Source organism: Capra hircus, chromosome 4, assembly GCF_001704415.2.
Source record: "Capra hircus breed San Clemente chromosome 4, ASM170441v1, whole genome shotgun sequence".
Classification (NCBI taxonomy): Eukaryota; Metazoa; Chordata; class Mammalia; order Artiodactyla; family Bovidae; genus Capra; species Capra hircus.
In genome coordinates, this window is record NC_030811.1 from 10,246,174 (window position 1) to 10,263,642 (window position 17,469).

General features: G+C 37.4%; 1 protein-coding gene across 1 annotated transcript in view; it reads right to left on the reverse strand.

Moving 5' to 3' along the window:
* The window catches only part of CNTNAP2 (contactin associated protein-like 2), a 2,354,843-nt gene that overhangs the window by 1,303,260 nt on the left and 1,034,114 nt on the right, over positions 1-17,469 (reverse strand). The window contains exon 6 of the mRNA XM_018046828.1: positions 3,661-3,864. Within this exon, the coding sequence (XP_017902317.1) occupies positions 3,661-3,864 (204 nt within the window). The remainder of the gene's footprint in view (positions 1-3,660; positions 3,865-17,469) is intronic.

The following is a 17,469-nucleotide window of genomic DNA, read 5'->3' on the forward strand; positions in this document are numbered from 1 at the left end:
GTCTAATCAAGCATTGCTTTTTATGGTCAGGCAAAACTAAATGCTATAAAATAGACTATTGCTTTAGAATAAATAGCATAATAGAAATAAAATAAACACACAATTGACGGAAGAATTATTTCCTTTTTCACACTTGTGATGCTAATACACTTATACCTGACATTTTCTATGGATCTCCTATATGAATTTTTTTTTTCCTTTTGGCGATGAAATCAAATGTTTCCCTGTGACTGTGTACATACATAGGGATGGGAGAGGAAGAAAAGAAAGAATAAGTTTAAGTGAAAGAATGCATTCAGTTTTATTACATTAAATATTTAGACTAGAAGACTAAGCAGCATCTAGCTGTGCCTGTATTAAGGAAATAGCATTAAAACAGAGCGGATATCTGAGTGGATGTGTTTCCATGGCTGTCATAAATTTGTCAATAATACTCTACGTAAACTGCTTTCAATGACATGGTAATGATCTTTTTGTATGAGGCCATATGATCAGTTCTTGTTTCGGAATAGTAACATCACACTCTTACAAGGCCCAGCTGCTTTTAAAGGCTACTCTGTGCGTTTCACTTTAAAAAAAAAGAGAAAAGTTTGAAAAAATAAATTACTTTAGATATGATCCAATTTTATAAAGAATTAATATGTAAAGCATTAATCACTTATTTCTACCACTAAAAATAGTATGGTCTAGTTCCTCCAGACATTTTTTTAAAATTATATAAATATAATCATATAATTCATACATATATAAAATATTGATATAACATTTATAGTTTGCCTACTGTTTTAATTTAATGCCTGTCAATATTCCCCAAACTATTCACAGATATTTTAAACACATACCAATATATTTCTATGTGTTAATCTTTTTTCTTTCAATATTTGTTATTGTAACTAACATTGCAAAGTATACATCCTTGGACAGAAATTCTAGAGCTGTTTCTTATTATTTATTTAAGATTACTGAATAAAAATATATAGAAAATTAAAATATCTGAAGATATATTATTAAATTGTTTTCTTGAAATATTTTTAGGACAAAGAATCCTTTTTGTTGTATAACACACTGCTATAGATACTATCATTTTTAAAATTTATTTACTTGCTTGAAAAAATTGGAATCATTACTTTATTGTATATTTCTTTCATAGATAGCTTGATTGAGCATTTGGTGTTTATAGACTATTTATAATTTTTCTTCAATGAGTTTTCCTTACATTTTTTGCTAATATTTTCTCCTAAAATCTTAGTACAATTATAGAGTGGAGTGAATTTTCATTCAAGAATGACATTAAACTTCTCTATTTGAATTTTCCCAGGTTTTGGCATGCATTTTCGTTTTACAACTTTAATATAAAAATTTAAATATCTTTGTATAATTTTAAAATCAGCTTTACTGGATAGTTTTCTTGTTATGGAAACCATTTTTTCTATCAGATAAGATTCTGAATGTGAAAAGTTTTATAATGAAGAATAATCTTTGTAGACACTATATTAAGTATTCTAAACTGAAAAGAGCTAACTGAAGTTGTATTTTTTTAGTATACTACTGATTTTCAAAGTAATAAAAGCAATATATGGGAAACAAGCCATATTTAAGGAAGTTAGAGCCATGATAAGAAAATCGAGCAGGCAGGATCTCTTTGTGTTCTAATTTTCAATTTTATAGCTTTCCATTGGGATGCATTTAACATGCAAATTTTAGTTATTGATATAATTTAGACTACAAAATCTTTATAGAATCCTAAAATCACTAAACATAAAAATATGGAATATATGATGCCCCTCAAACAACTCTTGAATAAATTCTGAAAATTTTAGGCCAGCAAGAAGAGGATAGATATATATTGATTTGCATAAATTGTAATTCTGATTGTCAGTATCTGTCTTGTGGACCTTCCTTTTAGTTTTAAGTAAATCTTAACTACATTATCAAAATACAAACATGTATCAGGCTTGTCCACTTAGAAACAACAAAAGCCCAAAACAGAATAGTAACTCCTTCTTTGAGTTTCATCTCATTCTCTAATCAGCATATTATTTCTCTGATTCCTTCATTTCTAGTTGATTATACTTAAAATAATCATTTGCACCCTTTTTATCTTTTCTTAACTGACAACAATAAAACTACTCTTCTTTCTATTTTAATGAGAGTAGATCAACAGTAACTACTATGTTGCCAGTGACCTCACTTTTCTGTTTTAAGTGACATTTTAGGTGACTGCGACACAGCAGACCACAGAGGACAGCCTCTTCTCCTTCCCTGGTCTCTGTGATGCCGTATACTCACATTTCCTCCTATTCACTCTCTCTTTTCCTCAGGCATCATGTAGCACTTTCTCCTGGCAATATCACACATGGAACTCCCTAATAGCATCTCAACTTTGACGACTATCAGGCAGCTGAAAAGCATCATGTTCCAACAGATCTCTGCTGCTGCCGCTGCTGCTGAGTCGCTTCAGTCGTGTCCGACTCGGTGCAACCCCATAGACAGCAGCCCAGCAGGCTCCTCTGTCCCTGAGATTCTCCAGGCAAGAACATTTGCTTCTCCAATGCATGAAAGTGAAGTCGCTCAGTCATGCCCGACACTTTGCGACCCCATGGGCTGCAGCCTACCCAGGCTCCTCCGTCCATGGGATTTTTCAGGCAAGAGTACTGGAGTGGGGTGCCATTGCCTTCTCCAACAGATCTCTAGACTTTCTCTATTGGAAGAAATTAGTACTCCTCCATTAGAAGAAACTGAAGAGAAAATGAGGCTTTCTATCTTTCTAAAAATGGTACAAATGTCTATTTGGAACTCAAGCCATACCCTAGGGTTATTCTTTATATGTTCCCTTTCTTTTTTACTCCATACTCAATTAATTACAACCATACTAACGTTACAACCAAAACTATCTCCCCGGTGAATCTATTTTTCTACATCTCCCCTGAAAGCCACCTTCTGCAAGCAGCGGTCATCTCAGTTACACCAGGCAGAAGTCCAGCTGTGACTCTCATGTTCATGCAAGCATTTTCTCTTACAGGAGTCTCAGTACATTTCTAAAAATAAGATCATGAGGCCATATAGTTTAAAGTCTACCAACAGCTTCCCATTCTTAAAATAACATCTAATTTCATCTTCTATCCTATCAATACCCATACTAGCCTCCTCATCTTGTTCCTTGGGCAGATCGGGTCTTAGTCTCATGATTCTTTCTCAACTGCTTTGTCCCAGATATTTTCAGGGCTTGTTTTTGTCATCACTGAAACCTCATCATGAATATCTTCTTGGAGAGGACTTTCCTCACTACATATTCTAATATTTACCCCCTTGCCTACACAGTATCCTTTATCATATCAAGCTTGTTTAATTGATTTCATACTACTCATCAGTATTTGAGGCCATTTCTTCTGATTTAGTTGTTTTAAAATAATAGATAATACAGTGTCCAGCTGTATGCCAAATGCTAGTATCGTAACTGCATAAAACAGGTGTTGAATACATATTTACAAATGAGTATGCATATAAATATATATCAAGCACTATGAATTAAAAATGAATTGACAACAACATAACGTGAACTCTTTTTATAATTTACATTTTAAGGATCAAAGACCATTAGCATTTAACTAACAGGGATACCAATAAATGGAAGGAATGGTGCCAAAAATCAGAACATACCTAGGTTTAAACTGAAGACCAGCTTGGCTTTTTTGAGTTCCAAAGTAATATAATCCCCTTGCTGTCCTTCCCCATGTAAGATTACCCCTTCACTTTCAGAAGTTTTAAACTTCAAGGCAATGACATCCTTCAGTGTTTTCATCTTCTTGTTTCTGAATCTATATGGTAACACAACATGGCCATCGAAGTTGATAACATCAGCCCCTAAAAGAAGAAATAAATAACATTTTAGTTTTGTTATTGTATGTTGACCTTCAGTGTGAAGCATATCTTTTTCCAATGGGTGTCCGCACTGAATAAATGACAAAAAAGGGTTTTGTTTTTTTTTTTTTTTCCTTGAAACTCATTAGTCCTGGGTTCTCCTTCTCTTTCTATTTTTGTTTTATTCTGTGCCTTGAAGTGGATTTTATGGAAAGGACTTGTACAGAATGATGATAGAAAACCTTTAACAATTTAAAACTCTTTCTTCAACTGTCATACTAATAACATAAGTTCCATCAATGCTTCAAAATTTTGACTTAGAAATTTGGAGTTTACCTGAAAAGTAAAAATGTTAATCCCTGAGATATTATGAGACTTTAACATTTTCCTTCTTAAACGAGGCTAAGTGTTCATGATTTTAAATACAGATTTTGCTAACAAATTTTCTTTTCTATTACATAATAATAAAGGATCTTAGAAGGCAGAGTTTGTGGTATACTAATTTTCTAATATTTTTTATATTATACTACATTTTCAGTAAACTTTATGGTAGTACCTAGAGTTTATAGTGAATTGAACTTTAACTTGCTTTATCCCTGCTCTTAGGATGGCTGTTTCAAATTCCTTATTAACCCCTTGCCTTTCCAATTGAGAAGTGTGTTGCCCATGTTCTTAACTACTCTGAAAAGACAGTCTCACCCATATATGATTAGAAGAACACAAATCTAATCTATGCTGTGAGTAGCTGTAGTTTGATCTTAAGGAGTTTCACTTAAAACATGAAATTATATAAACTTTTACAAAGTATGAACAACTTTTTCCCACACTCAGAAACAGACAGTGGGCAACAGTATAGTAACTGTTTCGTATTCACACCAGAAATAGGAAATGAAAGGATCTTTTTTATTACGCACTGTTGCTTCGTGGGTTGCCAACACACAGAATGGGTCAGTGATGAACTGCAATAATCCAGATCAAATTTTAAGTACAAATAGAATCTTAGTCACCCTAATCAGACCTTTTTCAATAAAAATACTTTTAGCTTTTAAAGTTGTAGAAAACCGAGTCACATTGGCTCTAAAAATGACGATGGTGTGTGTGTTCAGTTGTGTCCAGCTCTTTCTGACAACATGGACAATAGCCTGGCAGGCTCCTCTTGCCCTTTCCAGGCAAGAAGCTGGTGGAGCAGGTTGCCCTTTCTGCCTCCAGTGGATCTTCCCAACCCAGGGATCGAATCCGTGTCTCTTGGTCAAACCTAGTCACACTGGAAACCTAATCACATTCAATAGCTCTAATTATCTCGGGATTATAAGCCAGGATGAAGCCTGCCTCTAGTTTGGAGCAAGATTGTGCCAGAGAACCCAGAGAGAGAGAGACACTGGAGAAAAACTAACGGCAAGTTGAAAACCTGATGTAAATATCTTATCACATATCCTAGATCTCTCGTTAGCTTCAATCAGCCTGGGGGCTATTCTGGATCCGGGTAACAGTAACAATAGCCAGCTACATCATGGTGGTGAAGCTGCAGAGCTGCCAGAGGTTATAGTCACTCTTTTTCCTGTGCAGTATTTGCCAGCATAAGTTTTGCTCTTAACTAATGCCATCAAGTGAATTGTTACAAATCCACTTATTTCAAATATTGCTTAAAAGTATCTCTAAGTTTTCCCTTCAAATCAATAGACTTTGAATATTTTAAAAACACGATATATCTTATGAGCAAAAACACTTCTGATTTTAAGTGACAGGTCAGAGAATCATTGCATTCTAAAAAGTTCACAAGGAAAAACATAACTTGGAACTTTGTTTTAATTCTCACAGTCAATTATTTACTATAAGACTTTATACAGTCATAAAAAGACTTTCTTAATCAACGGAATTCTGTTCTGAGACTGTGAATCACAGAGCTTTATTTTACTATGGAGGAAGAAAAGCAGACATTAAATTTTGGCTTCTGCTAACACTGCAAAGCCAATTAGATTTTAGCTTAATCATCTATACTGTCACAGCTGAATTCCAATTGCACTATCTTTATCATCTGTGATGAGAGATAAAACAGAGAAAAAGTGGAATCTGATTATCAGATCCCAGGTTGAATTTATAATCCAGCAGTTGGCAGAAATTACTTTTTGTCTTGCAAAGTGCATAAACAAAAAAGTCAGAAGGAGGGAGTAAATTCTGAATCCCAGAAAGTAATTCTGCAGTCAGCTTCATATCAGTGACAGCTGAATAACAGACATGTCATCACTTTATATACCTCCAATATATATTAATTGACAACAAACATTCCCCATTCATCTCTTAGGAAGTAAATGTTCCCAGAGCTTAGACAGAGGAAGGAATTCACCCCTCCTATGTTTTCTCCTAACTCAAAATCTACATTCAGTTTTGGGCACAGAATAGTGATTTATACAAATGTTGATGCCTTTCTTCCTTAGTTTTATGCAAATGAAAAAAGTGACAGGAAGGACGAGCATGTTTTTTTCTTCAGACAGTCCTAGGATATTAACAAAACCATGAAGAAATGTTATTTATGAGGATCAAATCTCATCTTACAGGTGGTCATGGTCAGCTGAAAAACATATAGTACTCTCTGAGCCAGGTCTCTCACCTTCCCACATCCAAGCTGTGCTTCCAGGAATGGGTTAAAAGCTTGCACAAGGTTAGCCTGTGGATGTGAACTCAGAGTTTGAAACTACAAATTCCCAGAAGTAATCTATGGTATATAATTTATACATAAACGTACACCATCCACTTTTAAGAGACTCTGAGATGTTGTAAAAATCTATCAGAGATTAGTTCTTTTCCCTACAACACACATCACAATTTCATCTGACATCTAATAATACGTTGTGCTTATTCTGGGACAAGCCACATTTTTTCCCCCTATTACCCTGATTGCTTCTCACTCCTTAGAATAAAGTTTTCTCTGCAGTGATTAAACGTGTGGTGGAGCTGTTTAAGCAATCTGAACTACAATATGGCTAGTCAAAAAGGGAATGCAAAATCAGAGTGCGTCCATGATTTAGTTTCTAACAATAACTCAGAGAGGCTGGAGTGTGTCCAATTCATCAAACCATCATAGTAGAAAAAGCTTTTTCTTTTTTTTTTTTTTAATTTCATTGTTACTTACCCTTCAGTTTCTCTGAGTTTGTACACACTCAGATGAGATATTTCAGAAAAGTGTTTTTCATCTAAAGATTTTACAGTTTTAAAAAGCACCCTTGCTAATTTTTACTGCAAATGTAATATACGTTTATTGTTAAAAAAGAAATTAAACAACATTCTTAAACAATAAGAAATTAAACAATACATTTCCACAGAATGTAGAAAGTGAATCCCCAAAACAAGAGATCAGCAGTGTTAACTGGATAACAGGTTGGTGCATCTTTCTAGATTTTCTCTCTCTCTCTCTCTAATGTATGGAATGATCTATATATTATTCCACATACATGAGTGTGTGCGTGTATTTAGAGAGAGGGTGGGGAAGGGAAAGAGCAAGGAGAATGTAGTTTCATTTAATTTTGGTTCAAAATGTGTTTCTGGCAATGTATTTATAATGTGGAAACCTGAACGTTCTGGTAAATTAATATATTGCAATGATCTTCATGCAGCAAGGTACTTACAATAAATTAAGAATGTATATAATTTGAAATATAATTTATTCTATTTATTTGAAAATATTAAACTATATTTGTATACAGTACCACAAAGTAAATAAATAAATACTTAGGAAATACTTCTGTTTTCCTGTTTTCTCTTAAATATTTCCTTACAGAAAACTTATAATAGGAAGGCTTAAATAAGAAAAATAAAGGGACGATTCTATTTTCATGAAATAACCACTTACATTTCTGATTATTTTAATTTGTATATATGCAGTTTGGACAAGGAAATGGCAACCAACTCCAGTATTCTTGCCTGGAAAATCCCATGGACAGAGGAGGTTGGTGGGTGACAGTTAGATACACAGAAGGATCATAGTCCATATAGCTTTGTTATTGAACACTATGTTGGTTTGTTTTTTTTTAAATCTCATTGTTTTCCTCCAAATCAGGATTTTATTTTATTTTTTAATTTTTATTTTTACTTTATTTTACTTTACAATACTGTATTGGTTTTGTCATACATCGACATGAATCCACCACGGGTGTACATGCGTTCCCAAACATGAACCCCCCTCCCACCTCCCTCGCCATAACATCTCTCTGGGTCATCACCGTGCACCAGCCCCAAGCATGCTGTATCCTGCGTCGGACATAGACTGGCGATTCGATTCTTACATGATAGTATACATGTTACAATGCCATTCTCCCAAATCATCCCACCCTCTCCCTCTCCCTCTGAGTCCAAAGTCCGTTATACACATCTGTGTCTTTTTTGCTGTCTTGCATACAGGGTCGTCATTGCCATCTTTCTAAATTCCACATATATGTGTTAGTATACTGTATTGGTGTTTTTCTTTCTGGCTTACTTCACTCTGTATAATCGGCTCCAGTTTCATCCATCTCATCAGAACTGATTCAAATGTATTCTTTTTAATGGCTGAGTAATACTCCATTGTGTGTATGTACCACAGCTTTCTTATCCATTCATCTGCTGATGGACATCTAGGTTGTTTAGGGTGTGGAGAAAAGGGAACCCTCCTACACTGTTGGTGGGAATGCAAACTAGTACAGCCACTTTGGAGAACAGTGTGGAGATTCCTTAAAAAATTGCAAACAAATCAGGATTTTAATTAGCCAAAAATATATGATCATTTGGATGTCTGATTTCTTCAATGAGAATCTGCTTAACAGTTTTCTTTTTAATACACTTTTTATTTCAGAATAATTTTTGATTTAAAGAAAAGTTGCAAAGATACAATGGTGAGTTCCTACACACTCTCCACCCAACTTTCCCTAACATTAACATTTTATATAGCTGAGTACATTTGTGAAGTCTAAGACATCACTTGGTTGTTGTGATTTAGTCACTAAGTCATATCTGACACTTTTGTGACTTCATGGACTGCAGCCTACCAGGCTCCTCTGTTCATGAGATTTCCCAGGCAAGAATACTGGAGTGGGTTGCCATTTCCTTCTTTAGGGACCTTCCTGACCCAGGGATCAAACTCACATCTCCTGCATCACAGGTGGATTCTTTATGACTCAGCCACTAGAAAAGCCCCAAGACATAAGTTAGGTATTTCATTATTCACTGAAATATGCACTATATTTGGATTTCACCAATTGTCACAAATTTGTTTGCTTGCTTTTCCTATTCCAAAAGCCAGTCCAGGATCTCACATTTCATTTTTGTTATCATCAAAAGTAGTGTTTGACTCTTTGCAACCCCATGGACTACAGCACACCAGGCTTTCCTGTCCTTCCTATCTCCTGGAGTTTGTTCAAACTCATGTCCATTGAGTTGGTGATGCCATCAAATCAACTCATCCTGTGCTGCCCCCTTCTCCTAATGCCTTCAATCTTTCCCAGCGTCAGGGTCTTTTCCAATGAGTTGTCTCTTCACATCAGGTAGCCAACATATTGGAGCTTCAGCTTCAGCATCAGTCCTTCAGTGAATATTCAGGGTTGCTGTCCTTTCAGGTTGACTGGTTTGACCTCCTTGCTGTCCAAGGGACTCAAGAATCTTCTCAGCACCACAATTTGAGAACATCAGTTCTTTGGTACTCATCCTTCTTTATGGTCCAGCTCTCACATTACTTAGTTTCCAGAAACTCCTCCAATCTGTGAAGTTTCCTCAGTGGTTCTTTGTCTTTCACAACTTTGACACTTTAGAAGAGTACTGATCAGGTTATATTTTGCAGAATCCTTCTCAGTCAGGGGTAGTCTGTAGTTTTCTTAGGACAAGATTGGTATTGTTTGGGGAAAAAAGCCCAGAGTTGGTGTGTCTTCATCACTCCCCTATCTGGCGAGGCGCAATGGCAACATGACTTTCCAGAAGTGATATTGATCAAGGTGATGTCTCCCATGCTTCTTCACTGTAAAGTGACTATTTTCCCCTTTCCATACTTCATTCTGTGGAAGCAAATCACCAAGTCCAGCCTATGTTTCAGGTGAGGAGAATTAAGTTCCACCTCGTGGAGCAGGGAGTTTATCTACATATATTATTTAGAATTCTTCTGTAAGGAAGATTTCTTATATTTATTCATTCATTCCAACACTTTGGCCACCTGATGTAAAGAGCCGTCTCACTAGGAAAGACCCTGATGCTGGGAAAAATTCAGGGCAAGAGGAGAAGAGGTTGACAGAGGATGAGATGGTTGGATGGCATCACCGACTCAATGGAAACGAGTTTAAGCAAACTCCAGGAGATAGTGAAGGACAGGGAAGCCTGGTATGCTGCAGTCCTTGGGGTCAGAAAAAGCCAGACATGACTTTTTAGCAATTGACAAAAGTAATTCATTCATTCAAACATATATTTATATAATTATGGGACTGTGAGTGTTTATATCTTCTTTTATTTTAATTCAATACTTGCTCAAATGGTCCCATATTTTTAGCCACTGGGAACTCTTTGAGGTTGGCTCCTTTGCCTGTGTATCAGGATTAGCCCCTGTGGCCTTCTCCTGCCCTTTCCCCTTCTTCTCTTCTTCTTATGCCTTAGCCCCCTCCCTCCCCCTTCTCTTCCCCTCCCCACCTCTTCCTCCTCCTCTTCCTCCTCCTCAGCCTCTTGCTTTCTCCTTTCTCTCCTCTCTTTCAGCCACTATATGATGCCCTAAGCTCATCTTGCATTTTCTTCCGCCCCAGACCTACAATCAGCCATTTTCCCAAGTAACTGCCATTTCTTTCACTGCCGAATGGCTCTGAGAAGCTTGCAGGTATTTCATTTTTTACTTTATACACGATACAATTTCTACAAATAAATATAGTTGTCATCATCTATATGATGTATTCTTCCACAAAACAAATAAATTATTTAATGAAAAAAAACCTCATAAACCATTACCTAGTTATCTATTTCATAAAGATTTGCAATGATTTTGAAGCTTTTTTCATGTTAATCAAATGTTTTGCATAAACAGCGATTTTTAAAGGGCATAATAATAATTCCTAATATGTATTTAAGTGATTACTGATTACTACTTAAATACGTTGAAGTGTTTGTTAATATTTATTTATGTGCTAATGCATAGGGCTTAATATTTTAAAGTAATTTTTGTTTCATTACCATAAAATTAATATGTACTCACTGTAAAAATTTATGTCATATAAAATACAAAAATAAGTCAATTTAAATTAGTTACAATCACACCACATAGATAGCAAAATACTTTTTGTACATCTAAGTTAACTCTGGTTTTCTACAAATCCAAACATTTCTATAATGAACATTCTTGCAGTGAGATTCCTGAGCACTGGAATAATTATTTCCTTACTTTCAATTTCCAAAATGCTTAATTAAAGCACTTTAACTGCTTAAAGATATCAGTAGAGATGCATGTTAATGAGTTACTATGAAGTCTAACATTATGTAATGTATATAAATAAATACCCAAGTCACATTCAAGAGTTTGAAATACATCTCTGAAACTAAAGTTGAAAACACTAGAAGGTGGAATTTGCTTAGTTTTGCCAGCTTTTAGGTAGATGCAAATCTACATATTCTTTTTAAAATCAGTAGTCAATATTCTAGATAGGTTGACCTTTCTTTGCAAAATACCACATCATCATCTTCATCTCTATATTCACTCACCACCCTTCTTCTTCATAGCATTTATTTCTACCTAACATTATTCGGAAACGCTCCATTTTGGGAAAAGATACTGATGCTGGGAAAGATTTAAGTGTAGGAGGAGAATGGCGGTAACAGAGGATGAGATGGTTGGGCAGCATCACCAACTCAATGGACATGAGTTTGAGCAAACTCTGGGAGACAGTGAAGGACAGGGAAGCCTGGCATGCTGTAGTCCATGGGGTTGCAGAGAATCAGATATGACTTGGCAACTGAATAACAACAAAAAAAGCTCAGAACTTAGAACAGTGTCTTAGTCTATATTCATTAAGTATTTGTTGAATGGTGCATTAAAGTATAATAAACACTATTATTTTAAACATTTTCTTTAACAGTTTGAATCATAAGAATGGAATAAATTTCAAGAATCACTCTAATTCACTGTGGTGCCACAGCTACTAATATAGCCAAGGTTTTGACTGTAAGAGAAAAAAATGGTGATTTTATGCTACATTTTTTGTGGCAAAGGAAAAAATTCATGCCATTATTTTTGACTTGGTGTTATCTAATTGATAGACATTAACTGGGATAGAACCTTGTCCATCTCATCACATATGCAGACTGTTTCTACTTGATTAATCTCCTTTTTCTAACCTGCTGCCCTTTTCATTCAATATATCTGTGGTTTAAATATAAATAAATAGTTAATAGATTTCAAAAGGTCAATAACAGCTAATTTAGAGTAATAGGAGCAAACAAGCCTTCTTCAAATCCTTTGGAAAATAATCTAGAGATGGACTTCAAAAAAATCACTTCTACTTGGGGAAAAATAAAACAAAATAAAAACCATAAAGGCTCTTTCAGGAAGGTCAGCATCTCACATTTTGTGCAATATTTCTCTTTAAAATGTGTTGTTTTGCCCTTAAGTGCTTGATAGCTCGTGACAGAGCAACAACAATCACATCAGAGGTGTCTGATATCATTTATCCATAACATGTGGATTCTGATATCCACATGGCCTTTCCACAGGCATGTCTAACCCTACTTGCTCAACACGTAATTCTTCCTCCAGGCCTTATATCCATTATACAGTCACTCAAGACAGAGCTCTGGGCCTTTCTTTAGCTCCTCCCTGTCTTGGGGACCTACATCCTGTTATTTCCTAATCTAATGAAATTTAGCACATCCGTGTTTTTCAAACACATAGCTGACTTTTTATATGCACTGCCACCAGGTTCCCACCACCTCACACACAGTCCCTTGCATTAACCTCGTGAGTGAGCAACTATATGTATATATATATAGCAATATATATATATGTATATATATATATTTGCCTTTAAACTGAATGCATTTAAGAGAAATGGTCATTTACACACACAGAGGACATCAGAAAATCAGAGTGATCCACTTCAGGACAGGGTCACAGTTCTGATATATCTAATAATACAGTGGTAATAAGCGATTTCAGCATTAAACATTAGCATAAAATCTATTTGTAATAAATCCATATTGAAGCTATTCCTATTTATTTTTATAAATCGAAAAGTCAAACCAATTAGACCCATCTTCTCTGTGATAATATCACTGTTTACTGAAAAGAGCTCTACAGTTTTTACCATACACAATCTATTTTTCTGCTAAGGAAAATACTGTCTAGAGGATGGCGTCACCGACTCAATGGACGTGAGTCTGAGTGATCACTGGGAGTTGGTGATGTACAGGGAGGCCTGGTGTGCTGCGGTTCATGGGGTCGCAAAGAGTTGGACACGACTGAGCGACTGAACTGAACTGACTGAGGAGTACTAAATACATCTTCCACTAATGAAGAAAGGAATCAGACATCAAGAAATCCCCCAGAACGTTTCTTAATAAGAATTAGTCTCAACATTTATCTCAGATTTTTTAAAATCATTGCTCAGTTAAACTTATTTCTTCTAGTTCCAGGAAAATACTGTTGTCAGTGTTGGATCCAAATTTCATTCCTAAATTGGCTAAGGGATGGTAATTTGATTTAGCAATGTGTTTTGAAGCACTGTTTTCCTGGTAATTTACACAATACTTAGGAAAAGATAGACAATCCACATAAATACAAGGGGAATGGTGAAAGAGGTGTCACAACCTGGTAATTTTTCAGAGCTACCAGGGCTAGCATCCACTTTCCCCTCAGCATTAACCATGTCTTCCATTTGCTGGAGCTTCCCTGGTGGCTCACACAGTAAAGCATCTGCCTACCATGCAGGAGACCAGGGTTCAATCCCTGGGTCAGGAAGGTCTCCTGGAGAAGGAAATGGCAACCCATTCCAGTACTCTTGCATGGAAAATCCCACAGATGGAGGAACCTGGTAGACTACACTCCATGGGGTCACAAAGAGTCAGACATGACTGAGCGACTTCACTCACTCACTTCCGTTTTCTGTATGTTGATGTGTTGACATGCGGGCCTTGCTGATGACTCCCAGAGTGAGCCACTTTGTAAGGATGTTCTCCAAATACAGACCGACCAGTCAAGAGTCCACAGCCTAGCTATCTCCTCTCTCTGGTTCTCAGCCTCCAGGCCAGTATCCACCTGCCCTAATCCCTCCAGGGTCAGGAACCAAACAACCGCGGACAAGGCCCCTGTCCCAGAGCCTCTGAAATTATTCAAACTAGCCAATCCTTAACCAGCTTGCTTGGCCTCACCCATTCCTTCCTGTGGAAACCACAGAGAAGGCTTTTTCCCATTCTCCCCCCTACCTCTCTGCCCTCCCCATGCCCCCCAAGGGTAGACTTGCCCTCTCCTCCTCAGAACTTTAATAATAAAACTACCTTTTCAGTGACAGTTGTTTCCTGATATGTTGGCCTTACTATACGTTAAATTTCCTATCAATATACCATATTTCTGGTCCAATCACTTCATGGGAAATAGATGGGAAAACAGTGGAAACAGTGTCAGATTTTATTGTTAGGTAAAAGACGACCAGGTACACCAAAAAATGTTTAACGGGCTTTAATGGCGAAGCGCTCCCGGGCGGGGTTCCCGGACCCGAATGGGGCAGGTCGAGGAAATCCACGCGCCCAACCACGTTGGAAGTTTGTTCATATATGCATGTTGCGAGGGATGGCTGGGCTAGTGGATGGAGGTTTGGATAGGCTGCTGGTTCATGGTGTCGCAAGCTGATAGGTTTCTCTATGCGGCTGGGGCGGGGCGGCTTTAGCTGGCAGAGTGTGCTGTCATTGGTCCCTGGCATCTGGGAGGCTCCCTCCGTTAGGGACTGAGGAGGGGGCGCCTCGTCATGGCAACGGGCGAAGTGTGCTGTCATTGGTCCCTGGGATCTGGGAGGATCCTCCATTAGGGACTTTCTCGCTGGTGGGAGGGAGAGGAGGGGCGGCCCATCATGGCCCCTGGGGGTGCGACCTTACATTTATTTTTTGGGGCTCCAAAATCACTGCAGATGGTGACTGCAGCCATGAAATTAAAAGAGGCTTACTCCTTGGAAGAAAAGTTATGACCAACCTAGATAGCATATTCAAAAGCAGAGACATTACTTTACCGACTAAGGTCCATCTAGTCAAGGCTATGGTTTTTCCTGTGGTCATGTATGGATGTGAGAGTTGGACTATGAAGAAGGCTGAGCACCAAAGTATTGATGCTTTTGAACTGCGGTGTTGGAGAAGACTCTTGAGAGTCCCTTGGACTGCAAGGAGATCCAACCAGTCCATTCTGAAGGAGATCAGCCCTGGGATTTCTTTGGAAGGAATGATGCTAAAGCTGAAGCTCCAGTACTTTGGCCACCTCATGTGAAGAGTTGACTCATTGGAAAAGACACTGATGCTGGGAGGGATTGGGGGCAGGAGGAGAAGGGGACGACAGAGGATGAGATGGCTGTTTGGCATCACTGACTCGATGGACGTGAGTCTGAGTGAACTCCAGGAGTTGGTGATGGACAGGGAGGCCTGGGGTGCTGAGATTCATGGGGTCGCAAAGAGTCGGACACGACTGAGTGACTGAACTGAACTGAACTGAATACCATATTTCAAGATACTCCTGTTGGCCTTGAAATAAAAGAAAGCGAAACTCACTCAGTCTTGTCTGACTCTGTGACCCCAGGGACTTATACAGTTGGAGGAATTCTCCAGGCAAGAATACTGGAGTGGGTAGCCTTTCCCTTCTCCAGGGGATCTTCCCAACCCACGGATCGAACCCAGGTCTCCTGCATTGCAGGTGGATTCTTGACCAGCTGAGTTCAAGGGAAGCCTAAGAATACTAGAGTGGGTAGCCTATCCTTCAGTGGATCTTCCCAACCCAGGAATCAAACTGGGGTCTCCTGCATTGCAGGCCAATTCTCTACCAACTGAGCTATCAGCTTTCCTATATCTCAAATAATATATATTCCAAAATATTTTCTACAGAAAATCTTTTTACTATAATTAAGAAAAAAATAGAAAAAATTTGGCCAAATCAAAAAAGAAAAAAAAATCTTTTTAAGATTATTGGTAAGAGTTATCCCATAGATCTGAAAAAAGAGAATTTGAGAAATCACTAGTAAATGTCTGATATCAACTAGCATTCACTGAAATATCCTCTACACCCACATTATTGTACCAAGAAAGTGGGACTATTGAGGAACAGAGGTGAGTTTTATTAAAGAACTAATAGACGAGCTCCTTTATTAAAAGAAATTAAGATTAAGAAATGGAGAAGGAAATGGCAACCCACTCCAGTGTTCTTGCCTGGAGAATCCCAGGGAAGGGGGAGCCTGGTGGGCTGTCGTCTCTGGGGTCGCACAGAGTTGGACAAGACTGAAGCGACTTAGCAGCAGCAGCAGTAGCAAGATTAAGAAAAATCCAGACAGATAGGGGAAGAACATACATATGCAGTTTCCTTAAAGAGCTCAGTAGTTCTGCCTGAGTTTGATATATAAGGTTCACGAGGCCTGTAAAGGTTTAACTTGGAAGATGAAGAGTCTACCACTTCATACGAAAGATACAGGTCTAAGTGTGCAATGATGGTGTCCTAAGGGGAAGGTGTAGGACCAGCATCTTGGAAAGGTAACCCCTATGTTGATGTGGCAGAATTGGTGGGTTAGAAGACTGTGAGGAAGCAGAGAGAGCAAAGACCTCCATGAGAGCAGCTAACCATCCAATCATGTTGATAAAGGTTAGACACAGCCAGACAACGAAGATAACTATGTCATTAAAGAATGCAAAGCTTTCTGACGATGCATGGTTGATACTCAGAATTTCAAAGAACTCAAGGCTTCTCTAGTGATTGAAGGATTTCAGATGAATATTTACAACCATGTTTTTCTCAAAAGATATGACAAACCCAACACCATAAAAGCATTAGGGATTTGAATGGAGTTGAGACTTCCCTAAAAACAAACCCAAATGTCAAACATTCTTCTTTGAAATATGTTATATATATGGATTCACATGTTTTCACCACCTTAATTTTTAGATGGAATCGTTATATGCCATCTTTAGCTATCACACATTTTAATGTTTAATCTTATTCAATTCCATATCGTAAAAATTCACATGAATCTAAACATGTCAACTAAGTATTTTTTCAAACAGTAGACACTTTCCCAACAACTGCAAAGTTTCCTGGACAAGCAGCAATCTGTACTAGGTGGCTAGTAAAGATGTCATTTTTATTTATTTTACTTTCTGTACTTTCCTGAAAGCCCAATGAATTGGTACAGATGATTTGCACCTCCTGGCAAGAGATTGGGACACATGTTTAGAATGTTTTGAGTTTGTGCATAGGATGTAGTACATCACAGCTTCATTTTACTTTTGGTTTGATTTCACATACCTTTGGGTGACTCTTTTATCTCAGCCATAAAATAGGGTTAATAAAGCTCAGAATGTACACACGTTGTGACATAATGTGTTCTTTCCTCTCCGTTAGAGCAGTCGGGTCCTGTCTGATGAGATACTAAATGGTAC